Here is a 22,797-nt window from a genome sequence, read left to right on the forward strand (position 1 = left end):
CAGTCTGTAGCAGCTTTTATTCCCAGTATAAACGTAGCAGCTTTTAATCCCAGTATAAGCCAGTGTGTAGCAGCTTTTAATCCCAGTATAAACCAGTGTGTAGCAGCTTTTAATCCCAGTATAAACCAGTGTGTACCAGCTTTTAATCCCAGTATAAACCAGTGTGTAGCAGCTTTTAATCCCAGTATAAACCAGTGTGTAGCAGCTTTTAATCCCAGTATAAACCAGTCTGTAGCAGCTTTTAATCCCAATATAAACCAGTCTGTAGCAGCTTTTAATCCCAGTATAAACCAGTGTGTAGCAGCTTTTAATCCCAGTATAAACCAGTCTGTAGCAGCTTTTATTCCCAGTATAAACGTAGCAGCTTTTAATCCCAGTATAAACCAGTGTGTAGCAGCTTTTAATCCCAGTATAAACCAGTCTGTAGCAGCTTTTAATCCCAGTATAAACCAGTGTGTACCAGCTTTTAATCCCAGTATAAACCAGTGTGTAGCAGCTTTTAATCCCAGTATAAACCAGTGTGTAACAGCTTTTAATCCCAGTATAAACCAGTGTGTAGCAGCTTTTAATCCCAGTATAAACCAGTCTGTAGCAGCTTTTAATCCCAGTATAAACCAGTGTGTACCAGCTTTTAATGCCAGTATAAACCAGTGTGTAGCAGTTTTTAATCCCAGTATAAACCAGTCTGTAGCAGCTTTTATTCCCAGTATAAACCAGTCTGTAGCAGCTTTTAATCCCAGTATAAACCAGTGTGTAGCAGTTTTTAATCCCAGTATAAACCAGTGTGTAGCAGCTTTTAATCCCAGTATAAACCAGTGTGTAGCAGCTTTTAATCCCAGTATAAACCAGTGTGTAGCAGCTTTTAATCCCAGTATAAACCAGTGTGTAGCAGTTTTTAATCCCAGTATAAACCAGTGTGTAGCAGCTTTTAATTCCAGTATAAACCAGTCTGTAGCAGCTTTTAATCCCAGTATAAACCAGTCTGTAGCAGCTTTTAATCCCAGTATAAACCAGTGTGTAGCAGCTTTTAATCCCGGTATAAACCAGTGTGTAGCAGCTTTTTATCCCGGTATAAACCAGTGTGTAGCAGCTTTTAATCCCAGTATAAACCAGTCTGTAGCAGCTTTTAATCCCAGTATAAACCAGTCTGTAGCAGCTTTTATTCCCAGTATAAACCAGTCTGTAACAGCTTTTAATCCCAGTATAAACCAGTCTGTAGCAGCTTTTAATCCCAGTATAAACCAGTCTGTAGCAGCTTTTAATCCCAGTATAAACCAATGTGTACCAGCTTTTAATCCCAGTATAAGCCAGTGTGTAGCAGCTTTTAATCCCAGTATAAACCAGTGTGTACCAGCTTTTAATCCCAGTATAAACCAGTGTGTAGCAGCTTTTAATCCCAGTATAAACCAGTGTGTAGCAGCTTTTAATCCCAGTATAAACCAGTGTGTAGCAGCTTTTAATCCCAGTATAAACCAGTGTGTAGCAGCTTTTAATCCCAGTATAAACCAGTGTGTAGCAGCTTTTAATCCCAGTATAAACCAGTGTGTACCAGCTTTTAATCCCAGTATAAACCAGTGTGTAGCAGCTTTTAATCCCAGTATAAACCAGTCTGTAGCAGCTTTTATTCCCAGTATAAACGTAGCGGCTTTTAATCCCAGTATAAACCAGTCTGTAGCAGCTTTTAATCCCAATATAAACCAGTCTGTAGCAGCTTTTAATCCCAGTATAAACCAGTCTGTAGCAGCTTTTAATCCCAGTATAAACCAGTCTGTAGCAGCTTTTAATCCCAGTATAAACCAGTGTGTAGCAGCTTTTAATCCCAGTATAAACCAGTGTGTAGCAGCTTTTAATCCCAGTATAAACCAGTCAGTAGCAGCTTTTAATTCCAGTATAAACCAGTGTGTAGCAGCTTTTAATCCCAGTATAAACCAGTGTGTAGCAGCTTTTAATCCCAGGATAAACCAGTGTGTAGCAGCTTTTAATCCCAGTATAAACCAGTCTGGGCTGCACGGTGGTGTGGTGGTTAGCACCGCAGCCTCACAGCAAGAAGGCAGATGGTTCAAATCTCGGCTGGGGGGATGTTCTAATCTTGAGGGCGGTGGCCTTTCTGTGTGCAGTTGGCATGTTCTCCCTTTGTATGCGTGGGTTCTCTCTGGGTACTCCGGCTTCCTCCTACCATCGAAAGACATGCTTGACAGGTTAATTGATTACTCTAAATTCTCCCTAGGAGTGAGTACAAGTAAAAATGGTTGATTGTCACTATCTGTGTTGGCCTGTGATAGACTGGTGACAGTTAAAGGCTGTACCCTGCCTCTCACCTGTTAATACTGGGATAGGCTCCAACTTACCCGTAATGGACTAAGCGGTACAGACAATAAATGAATGAATAAATAAACCAGTCTGTAACAGCTGGAGATTTTAATCCCAGTATAAACCAGTCTGTAGCAGCTGGTGCTTTATATATATATATATATATATATATATATATATATATATAGAAGGACTAATGAGAAGCAGGTGAAATGAATGAGTAAATTAAAGAATTGCTAAAATAAAACAGGAAACCAGACTATGAACACGTAGGACAGTAAAACTAAACCAAAAACACAGACCATGACACCACGGGGCAGCTGGAGATATGATGTCAGAGAAAATCCCTTATTCATTATGTCCTAAAAGAAAAGTGATAACCTGAGGATTGAATCCTCAGTAAATATTTCAGGAACCAATCGATGTTCATGATGGACGTGGGTGTAGCATTGGACAGGAACAGTAAGGACATGTCACTTCTGTTGAAAGAAGTAGCATTTCTAGCTAGTTCTAGGGAGGGGTGCTAATGGTGTCTTCAGTCTGAACCTCAGAACAGAGATGAGGAGGAGAAAGGAGGACACCAGGCAGGTTTTTAGATTGAATCAAGATACACGTTTGAGTTTGAAAGAAATTACATTCTCAGCCACAGACTCATTTTTGATAGCAACAACAACTCTATGTGGAAAATCAGATTCCTGAGCTTTAGTCTGGTTTTTGGTCTGAAGACAGAATCAAAGCTGTTCAGAGAGAGGAGGAGACGATGAGGAAGGAGGAGACCTCCATCAGGACCAGAGGCCTTATTTATCAAGCTTGCGTAGGATTACTGTCATTTAGCAAAGTATTCGAAGTATTCCTTCCACCGCCTCACAACGTCCCGAGTCGAGGTCAGCAGCCCCCCATCCCCACTGTACACAGTGTTGACGGAGCACTACTTTCCCCTCCTGAGCCACCGGATGGTGGACCAGAATCTCCTCGAAGCCGTCCGGAAGTCATTCTCCATGGCCTCTCCTCCCATGCCCGAGTTTTTGCCTTAGCGACCACCGAAGCTGCGCTCCGCTTGGCCGGCGATACCCATCAGCTGGCTCTGGAGTCACACAGGCCAAAAATTCCCGATAGGACTCCCTCTTCAGCTTGACGGCATCCCTTACTGCTGGTGTCCACTGAGTTTGGGGGTTACCGCCACAACCGGCACAGACAACCTTACGGCCACAGCTGTGGCTGGCCGCCTCAACAATAGAGGCACAGAACACAGCCCATTCTGACTCAATGTCCCCCGCCTCACCTGGGACATGGTTGAAGCTCTGCCGGAGATGCGAGATGAAACTCTTTCTGACAGGAGACTCGGCCAGATGTTCCCAGCAGAGAACATGCGGCTGCAAGTCTGACGACACAACTACAAAGTCGATCATCGAACTGCGGCCTAGAGTGTCCTGGTGCCAAGTGCACATCTGAACAAGGTGTTCGTTATGGACAGTCCATGACGATCACAGAAGTCCAACAACAAAACACCACTCGGATTTAGATTAGGGGGGCGGTTCCTCCAAATCACGCCCCTCCAGGTCTCGCTGTCATTGCCCACATGGGCATTGAAGTCCCCCAGCAGAATGGGGGAGTCCCCGGAAGGAGTGCTCTCCAACACCCCCTCCAAGGACTCCAAAAAGGGTGGGTACTCTGAACTGCTATTTGGTGCATAAGCACAAACAACTGTCAGGACCTGTCCCCCCACCCGAAGGCGGAGGGAGGCTACCCTTTCGGCCACCGGGGTAAACCCCAACGTACAGGCGCCAAGTCGGGGGGCAATGAGCATGCCCACATCTGCTCGGTGCCTTTCACCGGGAGCAACTCCAGAATGGAAGAGGGTCCAGCCCCCTCAAGGACAGTGGTTCCAGAGCCCAAGCCGTGAATCGAGGTGAGTCCAACTATATCTCGCCAAAATCGCTCAACCTCGCGCACCAGCTCAGCCTCCTTCCCCGCCAGAGAGGTGACATTCCACGTCCCTAGAGCTAGCTTCTGCAGCCGAGGATCAGACCGCCAGGGTCCCCGCCTCTGGCAGCCGCCCAGCTCACACTGCACCAGACTCCTATGGCCCTTCCTGCAGGTGGTGAGCCCACAAGAGGAGAGGCACATGTCACCCTTTCGGGCTGAGCCCGACCGGGCCCCATGGGCAAAGGCCCGGCCACCAGGAGCTCGCCTCCGTGCCCTACCTCCAGGCCTGGCTCCAGAGGGGGGCCCCGGTCCGGTCAAGGGAAACCTTGGTCCTTGCTTTCTCATCATAGGGGTAATTTTAGCCGCACTTCGTCTGGTCCCTCCCCTAGACACCTGTTTGCCATGGATGACCCTACCAGGGGCATGAACCCCAGACAACATAGCTGCTAGGATCATCAGGACGCACAACTCCTCCACCACGATAAGGTGGCAGCTCAGGGAGATAAATGAGAATACATCTTTTTATTTATAACTTAGTAGATGATTTATGTTTCTTTACAGAATGTTTCATTTAATAGCTAGAGTTATTTATTTGAGGTATTTCCAGTGAAAGCAGATCTGGTTGTGATGAAAGCAGCTGGAAGAAGTCCATCATCTGCACGAACATGGCTCAGAGCTGATCATTTTTATATCAGACATCTTTTACAGCCTCACTGACCCACTTACATACCATGATGGGGATTCCCTGTCACAAACCCAGCAGGGAGTTTCTGACTCTGTCAGATCCCGGCTTTTCTTTTAAAAATGAGCTGGTGAATAAATGTTTTCATCTTTGATTCCTTTTAACTAAATACCATCAGTGATGTTCCTGCACCATTTCAGAGTCCAACAGGAGCAACAAAAGGCTGGAAAAGTACCTGGTACAAACCAGAAACACCTGGAGGAGCATTTGACAACTAAGCAGGTTACCTGGCAACAGGTCAGTAACATAACTGGGTATAAAAGGAGCATTTCAGAGAGGCAGAGTCTCTCAGATGGAAAGATGGACAGAGGTTCACCAATCTGAGACACACTAGATCTAAATTTGTGGAACAATTTCAGAAACATGTTCCTCAGACTTTGAGGATCCTTCATCTACAGTGTAGAATATCATCAGAAGATTCAGAGAATCAGGAGGAATCTATGTGTGCGTGGTACAAGGCTGGATGCTGGTGATCTTCTGCATTAAAAGCAGACATGATTCTCTACTGGAAACCACTGCATGGACTAAGGAAGACTTCCAGCATGGCTTCACAGGAGAAGAGTCCGGCTGCTGAACTGGCCTGCCTGCAGTCCAGACCTTTCACCAGTACACAAAATCTGGAGCATCTTGGAAGCAAAAATCCAGCAACCAAGGTCCAGGACTGTAGAGCAGCTAGAATCCTGCATCAGACCAGAATGGGACAACATCCCTCTCCTAAAACTCCAGCAACTGGTCTCCTCACTTCCCAGATGTTTCCAGACATGTTAGAAGAAGAGATGCTACACCATGCTGAACATCACCCTGGAACTACTTTTTACACCGTGCTGAACATCATCCTGGAACTACTTTTTACACCGTGCTGAACATCATCCTGGAACTACTTTTTACACCGTGCTGAACATCACCCTGGAACTACTTTTTACACCGTGCTGAACATCACCCTGGAACTAGTTTTCACAGCGTGCTGAACATCACCCTGGAACTACTTTTTACACCGTGCTGAACATCACCCTGGAACTACTTTTTACACCGTGCTGAACATCACCCTGGAACTACTTTTTACACCGTGCTGAACATCACCCTGGAACTACTTTTTACACTGTGCTGAACATCACCCTGGAGCAGCTGCAGGCCAACAGGTGAACAGGTGACGTGGTGCAGCCTATCAGTGTATCTGTGGATCAACAGCAGCACTAATGGATGCTGTAATATTTAACTGAGTTTGTTGGGAATGAATGGGCTCATTGATGCCGAGACGCTGTTTGCCAAAATTAGTCCTTGGGGAGCAAATGAGATAAAAAAAAAAATACTTTTCTGTGTATGAACTTGTGTCTCCTCCTGGTTCGGTGGAAATGGAACAAATGGGACTTTGTAGGCAGCTTTAACTCAATGTTTCACTGAATGGTGTGACGTGGGAGTTAAATAACACCGGATAATAAGTGACGTGGCTTCCTAATAAACATTTTCTCATTGTCACGTAAAAAGCTGCGCAGGGCTCCAGCACGGTGAGGAGCTGCTGTTAGAGATTCCTGGCATGAGGTCTGCTGTGATGACGACATGAATTTCCACTATTAACAAATAACATGCAGGTGAATCATTAACAACATTCAGGACCATCCCATGCTTCCTTCAGGCCTCTGTGGAAGCTTCTCCTTGTTCCACCAGATCTCAAACCAGGTGGAGATTCCTTCAGGGTTCCTCATCCAGTCATAACGAGGGAGAGGATCCAAGAACAAACTGAAAAGGTGTAGAAAAAAGTGTTTTCTGGACTTTTGGTTATGATCAGAAGGAGCTGAGTCAAACCATGTCAGACTTTCAGACCTGGTTAAAGGATTGGAAACCTCTTTCCTTCAGCCAGTTAAGATCCTTCTCTGCCACCATCTCCAGAAACCGGTCCGGAAGCCGGTCTGAAGTGGCAAATGGTTCTAGATTTCAGAGAACATCACAAAGATCAGCTTTGTAAGGGATCTGGAGCTGAACTCACACTCAAACTGTGGAAATATTCAGACATGGTCTCACCAGAAACGTTCTGGAAATGTTCTGGAAATGTTCTGGAAATGTTCTGGAAACATTCCGGAAACGTTCCAGAGAGATGTTGTGCTCGAACGCGACATTGAATCCAGACTTGTTGAATATCTTCCACCCAGGCTGAGTAAACTCTCCAGACCATCAGCAGGTGAGACAATATATGAATCTGTCAGCAAATTTCCTGTCAGTTTGCACGTGAGCGTGAGTGTGTGCACCATTAACTTCTCAGCTTTTGCAAACGTGAACAACAATCTTAATACCATGAACATCTTAGAGTATGAACCTGAACCTGAATCTTAAAAGGATCCTTTAGCTTCTGGTAGCACATTTCAGCTGGAAAATTCTTCTAATTTAGATTTCTGAGTCCACATGAACTTCATGAACATGGCTGCCTGGTGCATCTATCTGTGATTTAGATAGAGAGTATTTAGATAGAGTATATTTGGTTCTGACTGCTAGCTCCCAGTGTGATGAGACGGACATCTCTGGAACCAGCAGAGTCTCTGCTTTTATGTGACTCCTCGTTTGTGTGGAGAAATTAGCAGAAGCTATAATGTGGACAGAGCTGTTCTCGTGATTTTCTTACATTCCCATATAATTGTTGGGGTTTGAACTGTGTTTGGTTTGGGTGCAGATGCTTGGTCTTTTAGCTGAGTTTCTCCCGACATGTTGCTATGCTACATGTTAGCATTGCTGCTTCCGGCTGTCTGCTAACATCTTCTGGACTGTAGCATCTCACAGAAGAAGAGGTTCAAATTTGTCTAAAACATGCAGATCAAGCAGCAAATAACCAGACACATTTCAGAGATATTGGCATCTCAGTGATGAGTATTTTCCTCTACCTGTGATGGTGGCTCCTTCCAGCCCAGCAGAGGCCCGATGGAGATAACGAAGGACAGTATCCAGACACCCAGCATGGCAAGCAATGCCCGCCTCTTGGTGACAATCATTGGGTACTGCAGTGGGCAGCGGACACCGATGTAGCGGTCGATGGAGATGACGCACAGAGACATGATGGACGCCGTGCAGCATAGGACGTCCACTGCTGCCCAGATATCACAGAAGATCCGACCAAACACCCAGTAATCCAGAACCTGCATAGACAGGAGGAACAACAATCTATCTCAGACTGGGAATGTCACAATGAGAGATTCTCTTTCTCTAATCATTGTGTGAGACATTTTTCTACAATAATTGAATTCCCAACACTATAAATATGTAAAACGACACTCCTTACATAGCGTGAACATTTATTTCTTTATATATTTTAATGCCAAAAGTCCCATTCTAAATCCCTGTGGAACTAAAAAGCTATGTTCTGTGTAAATGCTACTTATTCAGCATGAACCACTACTGGACCTCTACTGGACATATGCTGGACCTCTACTTGACCTCTATTGGACCTACACGGAACCTCTAATGGAACTCTACTGGACCTATAATGGACCTCTCCTGGACCTATACTGAAACTCTACTGGACCTATACTGGACCCATACTGGAATTGTACTGAACCTCTACTGGACATCTACTGGACTACTACCAAGACTTCTACTAGACTTCTACCTGGACCTCTACTGGACCTCTACTGGACCTATACTGAACCTCTGCTGGACATATTCTGGAACTATACTGGACCTATATTAAACCTTTACTTGACCTTTACTGGACCCAAACTGAACCTCTACTGGACCTACAAAGGACCTATACTGAAACTCTATTGGACTTGACCTCTGCTGGACTTCTACAAGGATATCTACTGGACCTCTAGTAAACACCTACTGAACCTCTACTGGACCTGTACTAAACCTATACTGGACTTCTACCTGGACCTCTAATGGCCCTCCACTGCAATTCTACCTGGACCTCTACTGGACCTCTAGTAAACATCTACTGAACCTCTACTGGACCTGTACTAAACCTATACTGGACCTCTACCTGGACCTCTATTGGCCCTCCACTGCACTTCTACCTAGCCCTGTACTGGACCTCTACCTGGAACTATACTTGACCTATATTAGACTTCTACTGGACCTATAGTGAACCACTACTTGACCTCTACTAGACCTCTACTGTACATATACTCAACCTCTAACTTGACATCTACCTGTACCTTTACTGGACCTTTACTGGACTTCTACCTGGACCTCTACTGGACCTCTACCTGAACCTATACTGGACCTCTACTGTACCTATACTGAAACTCTAATGAATCTATACTGGACCTCTTCTTGACTTATACAGAACCACTACTGGACCTATACTGCACCTCCACTAGACCAAATTTGGAACTACACTGGACCTCTGCTGGACCTACAGTGGACCTATACTGAACCTCTAGTGGACGTCTACATTGACCTCTACTGGACTTCTACCTTACCTACACTGGACCTCTGCTGGACCTCTAATAAAGCGATACTAGAACTCTAGCTAGACCTCTACTGGACTTCTACTGGACCTCTACCTGGACCACTACTTGACCTCTACCTTGAACTCTACTGGACCTATATGGAACCTTTGCTGAACATCTATTGGACATACATTAGAGCTTTACTGGACCTATAGTAAACCTCTACTTGACCTCTACTGGACATATTCTGGACCTCTACCTTGACTTCTACTGGACCTCTACCTAGACCTCTACTGCGCCTCTACTGAACATCTACTGGACCTCTAGTGAACCTCTACTGGACGTCTACCAAACCTATACTGGACCTCTACCTGGACCTCTACTGGACCTTTACTGGACCTCTACCTGGATGTCTACTGGACCTCTACCTGGACCTATACAGGACATCTACTGTACCTACAAAGAAACTCTAATGTACCTATACTGGAACTCTTCTTGACCTATAGAGAACCTCTACTGGACCTATACTGGAACTATACTTACCCTCTACTGGACCTCTGCTGGATTTTACTGAGCCTCCACTGGGCCTCTACTGTACCTCAACCTGGACCTCTACTGGAACTTAACTGAACCTCTACTGGACATCTACTGAACTTTTACTAAACCTCTACTGGATTTCTACCTGGACCTCTACTGGACCACTACCTGGACATCTACTGGACCTACAATGGACCTATACTGAACCTCTATTGGATGTATACTAGACCTCTACTGAACCTCTACTGAACATCTACCGAACCTCTACTGGACTTCTATCTGGACCTCTACTGTACCTATATTAGACCTCTAATGGACCTATATTGAACCTCTGCTTGACCTCTACCTGGACCTTTGCTGGACTTTTTCTGTACCTATACTGAAACTCTAATGGATCTATACTGGACCACTATAATACTGGAACTATACTGGACCTCTACTGGACCTATAGTAAACCTCTACTTGACATTTACTGGACCTACAATGGGCCTATACTGAACCTCTATTGGATGTTTACTTGAACTCTACTGAACTTCTACCAGGACGCTACTGAACTTCTACTGGATCTCTACTGAACCTCTACTGGACCTCCACTGAACCTCTAATGCACCACCACTGGACCTCCACTGAACCTCTACTGAACCTGTAATGGGCTTTTACCTGGACCTCTACTGGTCCTTTACAAAACCTCTACTGGACCTCTACCTTGACCTCTAATGGACCTTCACTAAACACCTATTAAACCTATACTGGACTTCTGCATGGACATCTCCTTTTTTTTTTTTTTTTTTTTTTTTCAACCTGTCTTGTCCAGCATCGTTGCAAACAGAATGATTGTCTGGCTGCCGTCTGGTGCTGGGCAATTTTACTCTATCAAGCAGGGATTTATACTACATGTATAAAGTCCCTCTTGATGACATGAGAAACTTTATTAAATCAGACTCTTAATGCTGGACTCGACCGGAGGGGACAGAGAGAGAGAGAGAGAAAAGAAAGTAGAGAGAAGAGGGAGGGGAGAGAGAGGGACAGAAAGGGTGTGGGGAGTGCGGGTGGGGACTTGAAACATCATACAGAAGACCATGTAATCCATACTACTTACAACATATATAGCTAAGATCATCCTAGCCAGTAGGTCATTACACAACTAGTTGATAATAGTAACAATAATAATAATAAGAGTAAGAGTAATAATAATAATAAGAACAAAAATAATAAAAAAAAGAAAAAAAATATGATAATAGATATAAGTGAAACTGCTGTATTCAAGAACACGCGCAGAGAAACCTGTGTGGATGTGTTGGAGAACTCGGCCACACGGCGACGCAAAGACTGTGTGGAGACGTTCAGGAAGGAGTGACCATGCAGAGTGATCATGCAGATGCCACCTCACTTGAACAGAGGCCAGAGTCAGGCCAGCGGTCCCGAGACCCAGGCCACCAGCCCCCCCCGCAGACCCCAGCAGGAGCCGCCCCGCGGACACAGGGCACCGGCCCCGGCGGGCCGAGGCCAGCAGTCCCCGACCCCCCCGGGCACCGGCCGCCCGGGACAGACGGGGCAGAGGGCCCGGGCCCAGGAGCGCAGGGACACCCCCCTCCCCCACAGGCCGAGGGCCAGCACGCCACCCGGGGGGACCCGGCCCGCCCAGACGGCCACCACCAGAGGCCAGCCCCACACCCCAGCGCCCAGCCGCACACCCCGAGAACCAGTCCTGCCCCCCCCCATACAACACACACACACACAAACACACACACTCTCCTTCCACTCCTCCATTCATCCTCCCACGCATACACCATTCAACCCTCACATACTCTGTCCTCCCACACACACACACCATCCTTTCACCATCCATCCTTCCACACACACACCATCCTTCCTCCCACACACTCACCATCCTTCCACCATACACTCTCCCACACCTACCCCATCCTCCCACACACACATCATCCCTCCACCACTCATCCTCCCACACATACACCATCCTCCCTCTCATACACCATTCATCCACCTTCACACCTCCCACACACACACACACACACCATCCTTCCACTACCCATCCTCCCACACATACATCATTCTCCTACACATACACCGTCCTCCCTCTCCTACACCAAACATCCACCTTCACGTACCCCATCCTCCCACACACACACCACCCCTCCATCACCCACTCTCCCAAACATACACCACTCCCCCACACACACACCATCCTCCCTCCCATACACCATCCATCCTCCCGCACACACACCATCCTTCCACCATCCATCCTCCCACACACTCCCCCATCCCTGCACCATACATTCTCCCATACATACCCCATCCTCCCACACATACATCATCCCTCCACCATTCATCCTCCCACACCCACACCACCCCCCCTCCCACACACCACGCATCCACCTCCACACACCCCACCCTCCCACACACCATCCCTCCACCACCCATCCCCCCACACCCACACCCCTCTCCCACCCCCCCCTACAATGGGCCTATACTGAACCTCTATTGGATGTTTACTTGAACTCTACTGAACTTCTACCAGGACGCTACTGAACTTCTACTGGATCTCTACTGAACCTCTACTGGACCTCCACTGAACCTCTAATGCACCACCACTGGACCTCCACTGAACCTCTACTGAACCTGTAATGGGCTTTTACCTGGACCTCTACTGGTCCTTTACAAAACCTCTACTGGACCTCTACCTTGACCTCTAATGGACCTCCACTAAACACCTATTAAACCTATACTGGACTTCTGCATGGACATCTCCTAAGCCTCTACCTGGATCTGTACTGGACCCTTTTGGACCTCTACTGGACTTCTGCTGGACCTTTACTGAACATTTTCTGGACATCGACTGACTCAATTTTTTTTCTAGTGGACCCTCTATTTTTTATTTCTACAGGAATTCTACCTGGACCTCTACAGGACCTCTATCTGGACCTCTACTGGATCTCCTCTGAACCTCTACTGAACCTTTACTGGGCTTTTACGTGGACCTCTACTGGACCTCTACTAAACCTCCATGGACCTCTACCTTGACCTCTAATGGGCCTCTACTGCACATGTATTAAACCTTTACTGGACCTTTGCATGGACCTATAGTAAACCTCTACTTGACCTCTACTGGACATATTCTGGACCTCTACCTTGACATCTACTAAACCTCTACCTAGATCTCCGCTGAACCACTACTAAACCTCTATTGACCGGCTACTGGACATCTACCTGGACCTCTACTGAACCAATACTGAACTTCTATTGGACCTATACTGGATCTATATTAGACATCTATTGGACCGATACTGGACCTATACTAAACCTCTACTGAACCTCTAATAGACCTCTAATGGACCTATACCGGAACTCTACTGGACCAATGCTAAATCTCTACTAAACCTTTACTGGACTTCTACTTGGATATCTACTAGACCTCAATCTGTACCTCTACTGAACCTCTTCTGAATCTCTACTGAACCTCTACCTGAATCTCTACTGGACTTCTACCTGGATATGGTAAATGATGCATCAGGCGCAATTAGGGGTTCGGTTTCTTGCTAAGGGAGCAAAACCACTCTACCCACTGAGCCATGCCACCCCATAACTACTATATCTACTAGACCTCTACCTGGACCTTTACTGAACCTCTTCTGAACCTCTACTGGACCTCTACTGGACTTCTACTGGACCTCTACTAAACGTTTTCTGGACATCTACTGGACCTCTACTGAACATCTACAGAACCTGTACTGGACTTCTACCTGGACCTCTACTGTACTTCTACCTGGATATCTACTAAACCTCTACCTGGACCTCTACCTAACCTCAACTAGACTGCTACTGGACATCTACTGAACCTGTACAAACCTCTACTGAACTTCTACCAGGACCTCTGCTGAACCTTTACCTGGACCTATAGTGGACCTCTACCTGAACCCTTATTGGACCTATACTGGACCTATATTAGACCTCTACTGGACCTCTACAGGCCCTATACTGGACATCTACTGAAGCCTCTACTGAACTTCTACTGGACCTGTACTGGACCCTTTACTTGACTGGACCTCTACTGAACCTATACTGGACCTTCACTGGTCCTCTACTGGAACTACAATGAACCTCTGCTGGACGTCTACCTGCACCTCTACTGGACCTCTACCTGGACCTATACTGAACTTCTACTGAATGTCTACCTGGACCTCTACCTGAATCTCTACTGGACTTCTACCTGGACCTCTACTTGGGCTGGGCGATTAATCGGGTTTTAATCTCAATTACGATCTGGGTTTTCGCCATCATGAAATTATCCAATTATATGCTCCTATGCAGTTTACTCATCTTGTTTTTAGTTGCAAATCCAGCACCACTGGCATTGCAGCGCTCTGCAGCAGACTCCCAACCGCTTTGGATTTATTCAGTTTGAGTTGCAAACACCTCTGAAGTTATGGGCTGGACACCCGGGAGGCGACGTCGCTCCTTCTCCATTAATTTTCTATGGAACTTGCGCAATGAGGCGAAAATCGCTTATGGAAGGTCGCATAATCACTGCCTTCCTCCAGCCAAGTGACAGACAACATTCGTGCATGGGAAATGTTGTGCTCGTTCGACACGCGATGCAACACAAGAAAATAGAAAAATGTTCAACTTTTGTGAGTCGTGACTAAATAATCCACCGCCTTCCAGAGACAAAGAGAGAACCAACGTTAACCATAACTTCTTTTTTTTCTCACCAAAGACCAGTGATCAGTTAACACAGTGGACAACCTGGGATTTAAGAAACTCATCAACACTTTGGACAAACTGGCATCACTGGCATCATCATCATTTTAGTTGAGTATCTCTCCCTGGACTGTATGATGAGTGGTGAGGGTGTTGTGAAGGACATGGCTAAAGTCCAAGATTCATTTTTTCCAGATCACACTGGGCAGAACATAGCTGCTAGTCTGATAAAAACAATAGCTACGTGGGACCTGGGTAAAAAGCAACTAGTCTGTATTACTACAGTCAAATGTCATGCTGGCTGCCTACCTCTACGGGAACTTTACCTGGACCTCTACATAGTATTGACTTCAAGCAGAGAGTAACTCAGATTCTTCTTCTGGCAGAAATGTCTAGTCTTCTGGAGGGAATGATTCTTTCTCTGGAGGAAATGATAGTTATTCTGGAAGGAATGAGTCTTCTTCTGGATGGAATGATTCGTTACTAGAGGAAATGATGATTCATTCACAGCACTGTACTTCATTTCTGATCCAGAGTCCTGATTCAGAGTCATGATCCAGGTTCTGATGAACCAGAGTTGTATCACCACACAACAGACAAGGTAGCAAAGAAAACAGGACTTCAGCAGCAACAGCTGATTCCCAAAGACCTGAACCAGGAAGTGAGGATGGATCTGGACCTTCAGTTGATCCATCTACTGTTGGTCGAAACAGTCTCCATGGAAACATGGCTGTCAGCAGGTCTGATGGAGGGATGGATCCTCCCCAGAACCCTGACCTCAACATTATTGAAGCTTCTCTAAGAAGGTTCAGACTGGGATGAAGAATTAAAATAATTGCGTCTTCGAACTGGTTCTGGTTCTGACTCAGGTACTGGATTCATATTTATAGGGAAACATGTTTCAGTAAAGTATCCATAAAACTGTTGGACTGAACATAAATTCTATCAATATATTCCCAACCAATGGGAAATAATAATTAGAACTGTGGATTAATTATAATCCATAAACATCTAGAAACTTCTTCCTTCTGCCTCCTCCTGCATTATTTTCTCCTCCAAATGTTCCCTGTTCACAATGACAAGAGCGCTCCGAAGTTTTTCTGAGTAACTCAGTTATTCAGTTTACAGGCAGGTAATGAAATAATCTGATATAATGAAATAATAACATGTCATATGACAAAAATAAGAAAATGTGACTCATGAGAACCAGAAGCAGCAAATATCTCACATTTTTCTAAATAAACACCCAGAACTCGTCCATGTTTTAAGCCATTCTTTTCTTGTCTTTTCTTTTCTTGTCTTTTCTTTTCTTTTCCCTGTGCTGTGTGAGGTCAGCGGTGCTAATGAAGCTGACCCAGACGCGAGATGCGGACCTACCTCCAGGGTGGCGGACACCGGCAGCACCGTGGTGCTGAGCAGCAGGTCGGCCATGGCCAGATTGATAATGAAGTAGTTGGTGGGGGTCCGCAGGTGCCGATTGCAGACCACCGACAGGATGACCAAGATGTTCCCCACGATGGCGAACATGATGAAGAAGGCCAGCAGCATGCCGACCGGCACCGCCCGACTCAGGACCAGCGGGGCCACGTCTCCGGGACCCCTCCCGATAGTGGAGTTGGAGTCCGGTACGGGTTCCAGGTCCGCAGATGAGCCGTTATTCCAGTGACTCATGGTGGGGAGTGCTGGCGGAATATTGGGTAGGAGACCTGTTTAAAGGCGCAGAAAGTACCGCTGCTTTGCGCCTCCTCTCATTTTCTCCTCACAGTTTCTGCGGAGGCGCAGCGGCTTCTTCTCTTTCCTGCCTCCTCACATAAACTGGAGCGGGAGGCGCGCGCGGTACGGCTGCAAGTGGAGGCTCGGGTCTGCGCGGGCAGGTCTCTGGAATCGCTGGCAGGCTCCTAACGAAGCCCCTCCTCTGGTTGTAGTGCTGAAACAGGCTCGCGTGTGTGTGCGCGCGGCATGTTTCCTTTTAAGGTCTAAGAGTTTAATGTTGGAAAGTTCCAAGAGATGAGAAGAAAAAGGAGTCTGACCCCCTATTTCTCCTCACTAGGATAGATAGATAGATAGATAGATAGATAGATAGATAGATAGATAGATAGATAGATAGATAGATAGATAGATAGATAGAGCTGGGTGGTGTCTCGGAGCTGGGTGGAGCAGGGTGGTGTCTCGGTGTAGCTGGGTGGTGTCTTGGTGGAGCTGGGTGATGTCTCGGAGCTGGGTGGCGTCTCGGTGGAGCTGGGTGGTGTCTCGGAGCTGGGTGGAGTCTGGGTGGAGCTGGGTGGTGTCTCGGAGCTGGGTGGAGCTGGGTGGTGTCTCGGAGCTGGGTGGAGTCTGGGTGGCGCTGGGTGGTGTCTAGGAGATGGGTGGTGTCTCGGTGGAGCTGGGTGGTGTCTAGGAGATGGGTGGTGTCTCGGTGGAGCTGGGTGGTGTCTAGGAGATGGGTGGTGTCTCGGTGGAGCTGGGTGGTGTCTAGGAGATGGGTGGTGTCTCGGTGGAGCTGGGGATCAGCAGTTAGGAGAAAGCCTGTGACGCAGTCGGACCTTTAGAGGCAGAAAATGGAATTATGTGAGCTTTGTTTTTAGCATCTGTCTGAACTTCTTACCTCACAAGCCTGAATTTAAGAGCTTATTTAATGTTCTACAGTCTCATGTTTTCATGGCAGTGGAGAGACACGTGGCTGCAACCTTTAAGTGAATAACTGAGTCAGTTTAATTGGCTCCACATTAAAGTAATTGGAAGTTAAAGAGTGCGGTGTACGGGAATCTTCTAGGGTCACTTTATCCAACCTGATGCGTCAGACGTTTTGTTACTCAGAACAGACCAGAGGCCTCAACCAGGAAGCTGGATTTCCTCCTATGGAGGGAACTTCAGGGTTAATCCGGGTTTTCCATCCTACAACGCTAGTTACCGGGTAAATCACCATGGTAACTTACGCTAAACAGCTAACCTGCTCCGGAGCAGGTTATGATCTAGACAGTCCTGGTGCCAGGACCCCGTACCAGGTTGGGCAGCAGTCGCTGGAAGATGCGAAGAGAAGAGAGAATTCTAGATTAACCCTTTTTATTGGGCAAGTGACTCTTTTTGATCACTTTGTTTCCTTTAATTTTCAGGATGAAACTAAATATTTCCTTTAAATGTAACACCAGATTGAGCCTCTGCACATTGATGATGAGTTCATTCTAATGCAGCTACAGTCACACAGTCTGACAGCTATCAGAAATGTGTTTTAATAAAAGTGTTTAAGACTTTCCTCGTCTTCTAAGACATACGTGCAGAGAAACGTACTCTATCACCCCCTGTGGTCACAGATTCTGATGGATCAATGACACTAAACCATCCTCCAGCTGGTTTAAGTCACTGGACTCACATATATCTAAATTTTTATGGAAAAACAAGCCATCACGTATCAGTCTAAAAACTTTACAACAGACTAAAGATAGAGGTGGATTGGAGCTACCCAACTTTAATCATGTTTTCTTAGCTAACAAGCTGCAGTATATCTCCAAATGGCTTAAACCTAGCAGTCTGGATGAACCATGGTTAGATGTAGAGAAAGCATTGTGTGAGGATTTATTTATTTCTGATCTGCCATTCATCAGCTCAACCATCAAAACACATAAGTGTTTTAAAAGCATCAATATCAGTTCCTCTTTAGTGGCTTGGTGGGATTTTCTAAAAATAACCAAATCCTCACTTTTTCCATGTAAGTTTACACCCCTCTGGAACAACCCTGACATCCTGCAAAACAAAAAGCTTATCAATTTTACTCAATGGAAAAATAAAGGAATAAAATAGTTAGAACATATAATAGAAAATAGAAACTTCTTCTCATTTAATATTCTGACTTCACAATATGGAATCAGTAGCAAAACATTTTTAGAATATCACCAGCTTAAATCTATTATATGTAAAAAATATACCATTAATCAATTAAACTTACAGCTACCTATTAGGGTGGCAGAATTCATGAATCTCAATGCCCCAAAGCTATTATCAAAAACATATAGACTATTATCCAAACTAGAAGACTCAATCTGTCTTCCAACTTCAAAATGGGAGGGTGACTTATCCAGTAACTTTAATAAAGATAAATGGTCACAAATATGTTTAAACACCTTTAAAATGACTAAAAATTCAAATATGCAACTAATACAATTCAAAGTTCTGCATAGAACTCATTATACAGGACAAAGGATGTTCAGCATGGGTCTGTCACAATCAAACATCTGCACACACTGCAATGAAAACACACCAGATAACTATCTCCATGCCTTGTGGTCCTGCACACCTGTCCGCAGGTTCTGGCTTCAGGTATGTGTGGACATGTCAACATGGTTTAAATGTAATATTCCTACAATCCCCGCACTATGTCTACTAGGTGACTTGGGGGACTTTAACCACCCGGTACATGAGTGATTACAAAACAATAGCCACCCTGGACGACCGGTGCCTGGCGGGGTCAAGGGCTGATAACCTTGGCCCGCTGGGTCTTGTGCCCTGTGACCGCGGGGGGCTGTGGTTGGGGCCTTCCTTTGCTGCCCTCTGGGTGGGTCCAGGGTGGGCTTCATGGTGGGGTGGCTTGGGTTGGTGCTCTGGCATTGCTGCTGCTGGCCCCGGTCTCTGGGCCGCCCTAGTCTGCAGCTCCAGCTCCTTCCCTTTTTACTTCTTTTAATTATTCTTCATTTTTTTCTGTCCACTCCGGTTGAGTCCAGCAAGATTATATAAATTCCATAATTCAAAATCCATAAACACATTTTAAAAATAAAATAAATAAGTCAACAAATAAACAATATAGATCAATAAATGATACAACACATGCACAATAACCCATACAAACAGTTGCAATAACTTATACGTGCAATAGTGAACTGGGAATCTGTACCACCTCTACTGTGTGCAATGCTTGTTTATATTGTTTTATTTAACTTATCTTATTGTTATTTATTGCATTCTATTTGTGCTTTTCTTGTCCCTTGTTGCCTCTATTGTGCTTTGTACCTGTATGTAATGTGTCTTGTGCTTGTCCTGCTTTACTGTTGGTGTTGTATTGCTGCTGGTACCCAAATTTCCCTGAGGGCTCTCCAAAGGGATTAATAAAGTATTTCTATTCTATTCTGTTCTCTTCTATTCTATTCTATTCTAAATGAGAGAGGAGCCTTATACCCATAAAGCTCCTCTTGGCAAAGCAAATCTGTTCGGCACAACACAGCAGCCAGACCATCATTCTGCCACCACCATGCTGGACAGGACAAGGCAGAATCTGGTTCTGGTTGGTCCGTCAGACTGGTTCTGGTTTGTCCATCAGACTGGTTCTGGTTTTTCCTTTAGACTGGTTCTGGTTTTTCCTTCGGACTGGTTCTGGTTTGTCCATCAGACTGGTTCTGGTTTTTCCTTTAGACTGGTTCTGATTTGTCCATCAGACTGGTTCTGGTTTGTCCATCAGACTGGTTCTGGTTGGTCCGTCAGACTGGTTCTGGTTTGTCCTTCGGACTGGTTCTGGTTTGTCCATCAGACTGGTTCTGGTTTTTCCTTTAGACTGGTTCTGGTTTGTCCATCAGACTGGTTCTGGTTTTTTCCTTCGGACTGGTTCTGGTTGGTCCGTCAGACTGGTTCTGGTTTGTCCATCAGACTGGTTCTGGTTTTTCCTTTAGACTGGTTCTGGTTTGTCCATCAGACTGGTTCTGGTTTGTCCATCAGACTGGTTCTGGTTGGTCCGTCAGACTGGTTCTGGTTTGTCCTTCGGACTGGTTCTGGTTTGTCCATCAGACTGGTTCTGGTTTTTCCTTTAGACTGGTTCTGGTTTGTCCATCAGACTGGTTCTGGTTTTTCCTTCGGACTGGTTCTGGTTGGTCCGTCAGACTGGTTCTGGTTTGTCCATCAGACTGGTTCTGGTTTTTCCTTCAGACTGGTTCTGGTTTGTCCTTCAGACTGGTTCTGGTTTGTCCTTCGGACTGGTTCTGGTTTGTCCATCAGACTGGTTCTGGTTTTTCCTTTAGACTGGTTCTGGTTTGTCCATCAGACTGGTTCTGGTTTTTCCTTCGGACTGGTTCTGGTTGGTCCGTCAGACTGGTTCTGGTTTGTCCATCAGACTGGTTCTGGTTTTTCCTTCAGACTGGTTCTGGTTTGTCCTTCAGACTGGTTCTGGTTTGTCCTTCGGACTGGTTCTGGACCCCATCGGGTCCTTAAGGGCACACCTCCTGCAGGTATCACACCTGGTTCAGATAAATGGGTCATTAACAGACTTGTGCAGAACTTTACAACAAGCTGTTGGAATCAACGTTATCTGAATCAGGGGTGTTGCAGCAGGGAAACATGGACCAGACCTCGAGGACCGGAGGTGGGGATCCCTGTTTTACTGGGAGTCAAATCTGACTTGATGGATTTTGTTTATTTACTCAAGCTCTTGATCTTCTGAGTTTGAGTTTTTTCTCCACACAGCAACGAAGCCAGCAGGAACATGAACCTCATCCACGGTGGAACATGAGCTGGTTCCAGATCTTTGCTGGTGGTGGATGACTCTGATGAAGGAACAGAAACTTCCCGTCCTCCTTCAGCTTGTTGTTGAGCTGCTCTGAAACGCTGAGCTCGACCTTCTGACCCTCAGTTATTAACCGCCAGCTAAAAACAGCAGCATGCTCCTTTACATTTCATCCGTACATTCCTAAGAGGCAGCTGATCGACCCAAATACGAGCAGAAACTTTGTCTTCCGAGCCACCATGCTGCTGAAGCTGTCAGTCTCAGAGCGCCTCCTCCGCTCCGGCTGGGCTGCGTTACCACGGCGAGCAGCAGCCGCCCGTACAGCTGCTGGAGGAGGAGGCCCGGACGTCCACGCTGGGAGCTGGGACTTAATTACATTCAGGTTTTTGTAGATGAATACATGACAGCATTGAGCAGAATCTTTCTATTAACAGTAAATCCTGCTGTGGGATGAAGCTGTGGGTCAGAGCTGAGGTAAAAACTTTATATAGACCCAGGAGGAGGAGGAAGGATGAAGTTTTGCTGCTCTGTCGGACAGATTGTGTTGTTACATAACCGGTGATTCAGCCCAGAAACAGGACGGCACATTTGGTGATGAAGATGAGCAGCAGTTGGAGGGCAGAATGAAGAGATGGAGGATGATGAAGATTATGAAAAAGAGAAGCTGGAGGCTGAAAGCAGAGGATTTACAAGTGTCTGAATCCTTCGTCTAAATTTTGCCTTTAAAAGACATTGACATGGCAGACTCATGCATGTTTATCTTCATTTATGAGGACAGTGTCTGATGGCTGCATTCCCAGGACCTTCATTCTGATCCTGACCCGATCCCAAAAACCCGGTCTGAGCCTTCAAACAGACTCTAAAGGTGTTTGAGATTAAAAAAAAATCAGTTGAGACATTTGAGAACTTCTCTGCAGTGTCTGTTTCCTCTGTTTCTGTCAGTAAATCATGTCCAAGCGTCTCAAATAAAATCCCAGAAGTCTCTCTGCTGCCTTCAAATGCGACTCAGCTGAATTATTACTTGCCCCAGTTGATTTTCTCTGCTGGTTCCAGGGCTAGCGCTGTCCAGTGATTAGTGTTTCAGATAAACCATGTTTCCAACCGCTCCGGTGTTGTGTAGGATTAACGGATCCTGTAGCAACCAATGAAGTAAAAACGGCAGGACAGGAAAGATGAGACCTTTGTGTTTTTATCTAGATCATCAGTTTTAAGAATAAGAACACCTTTATCAGTCCCTCAGTGGTCAATAGTACAGCTGCAGTAAGCAGAAGCACACAGGTGATATAAACAAAAACACACACACACAGTCAGTAATAACATGTCCAGGATCTGGTCTGCAGGGCGAGTGTGTACAGGATATAAACATGTAAATTGGTAAATGTTCTCTATTTATACAGCGCTTTTCTGTACCTGGAATGATACCCAAAGCGCTTTACATGTACATCACATTCATACACACATTCAAACACTGATGGCGGAAGCTGCCATGCAAGGTGCTAACCACGACCCATCAGGAGCAATTTGGGGTTCGGTGAGCTCGCCAGATTGAACCGGCAACCCTCAGGCTACAAGACGACCACTCTACCCACTGAGCCACGCCGTCCATGTAACGAAAGTCTCATGTGTTCACTGTAAAGTGTGACAGCAGCAGGAGGAAAGACCTGCGGTATCTGTCCTTCCCACTTCTTTCAGCTTCTTTCTCTCCC

The 22,797-nt window shown here is 45.9% G+C and overlaps 1 protein-coding gene across 1 annotated transcript in view; it reads right to left on the bottom strand.

Moving 5' to 3' along the window:
* The window catches only part of LOC121654668 (alpha-1A adrenergic receptor-like), a 38,937-nt gene extending 22,466 nt beyond the window's left edge, over window positions 1-16,471 (bottom strand). Inside the window, exons 1-2 of the mRNA XM_042008901.1 lie at window positions 15,988-16,471; window positions 7,849-8,100 (exon numbers count right to left, since the gene is read on the bottom strand). Coding sequence (XP_041864835.1) covers window positions 7,849-8,100; window positions 15,988-16,281 — 546 coding nt within the window. The 5' untranslated portion in view covers window positions 16,282-16,471. The remainder of the gene's footprint in view (window positions 1-7,848; window positions 8,101-15,987) is intronic.
* Between the last annotated feature and the right edge of the window lie 6,326 nt (window positions 16,472-22,797).

Source organism: Melanotaenia boesemani, chromosome 15 (assembly GCF_017639745.1).
Source record: "Melanotaenia boesemani isolate fMelBoe1 chromosome 15, fMelBoe1.pri, whole genome shotgun sequence".
Classification (NCBI taxonomy): Eukaryota; Metazoa; Chordata; class Actinopteri; order Atheriniformes; family Melanotaeniidae; genus Melanotaenia; species Melanotaenia boesemani.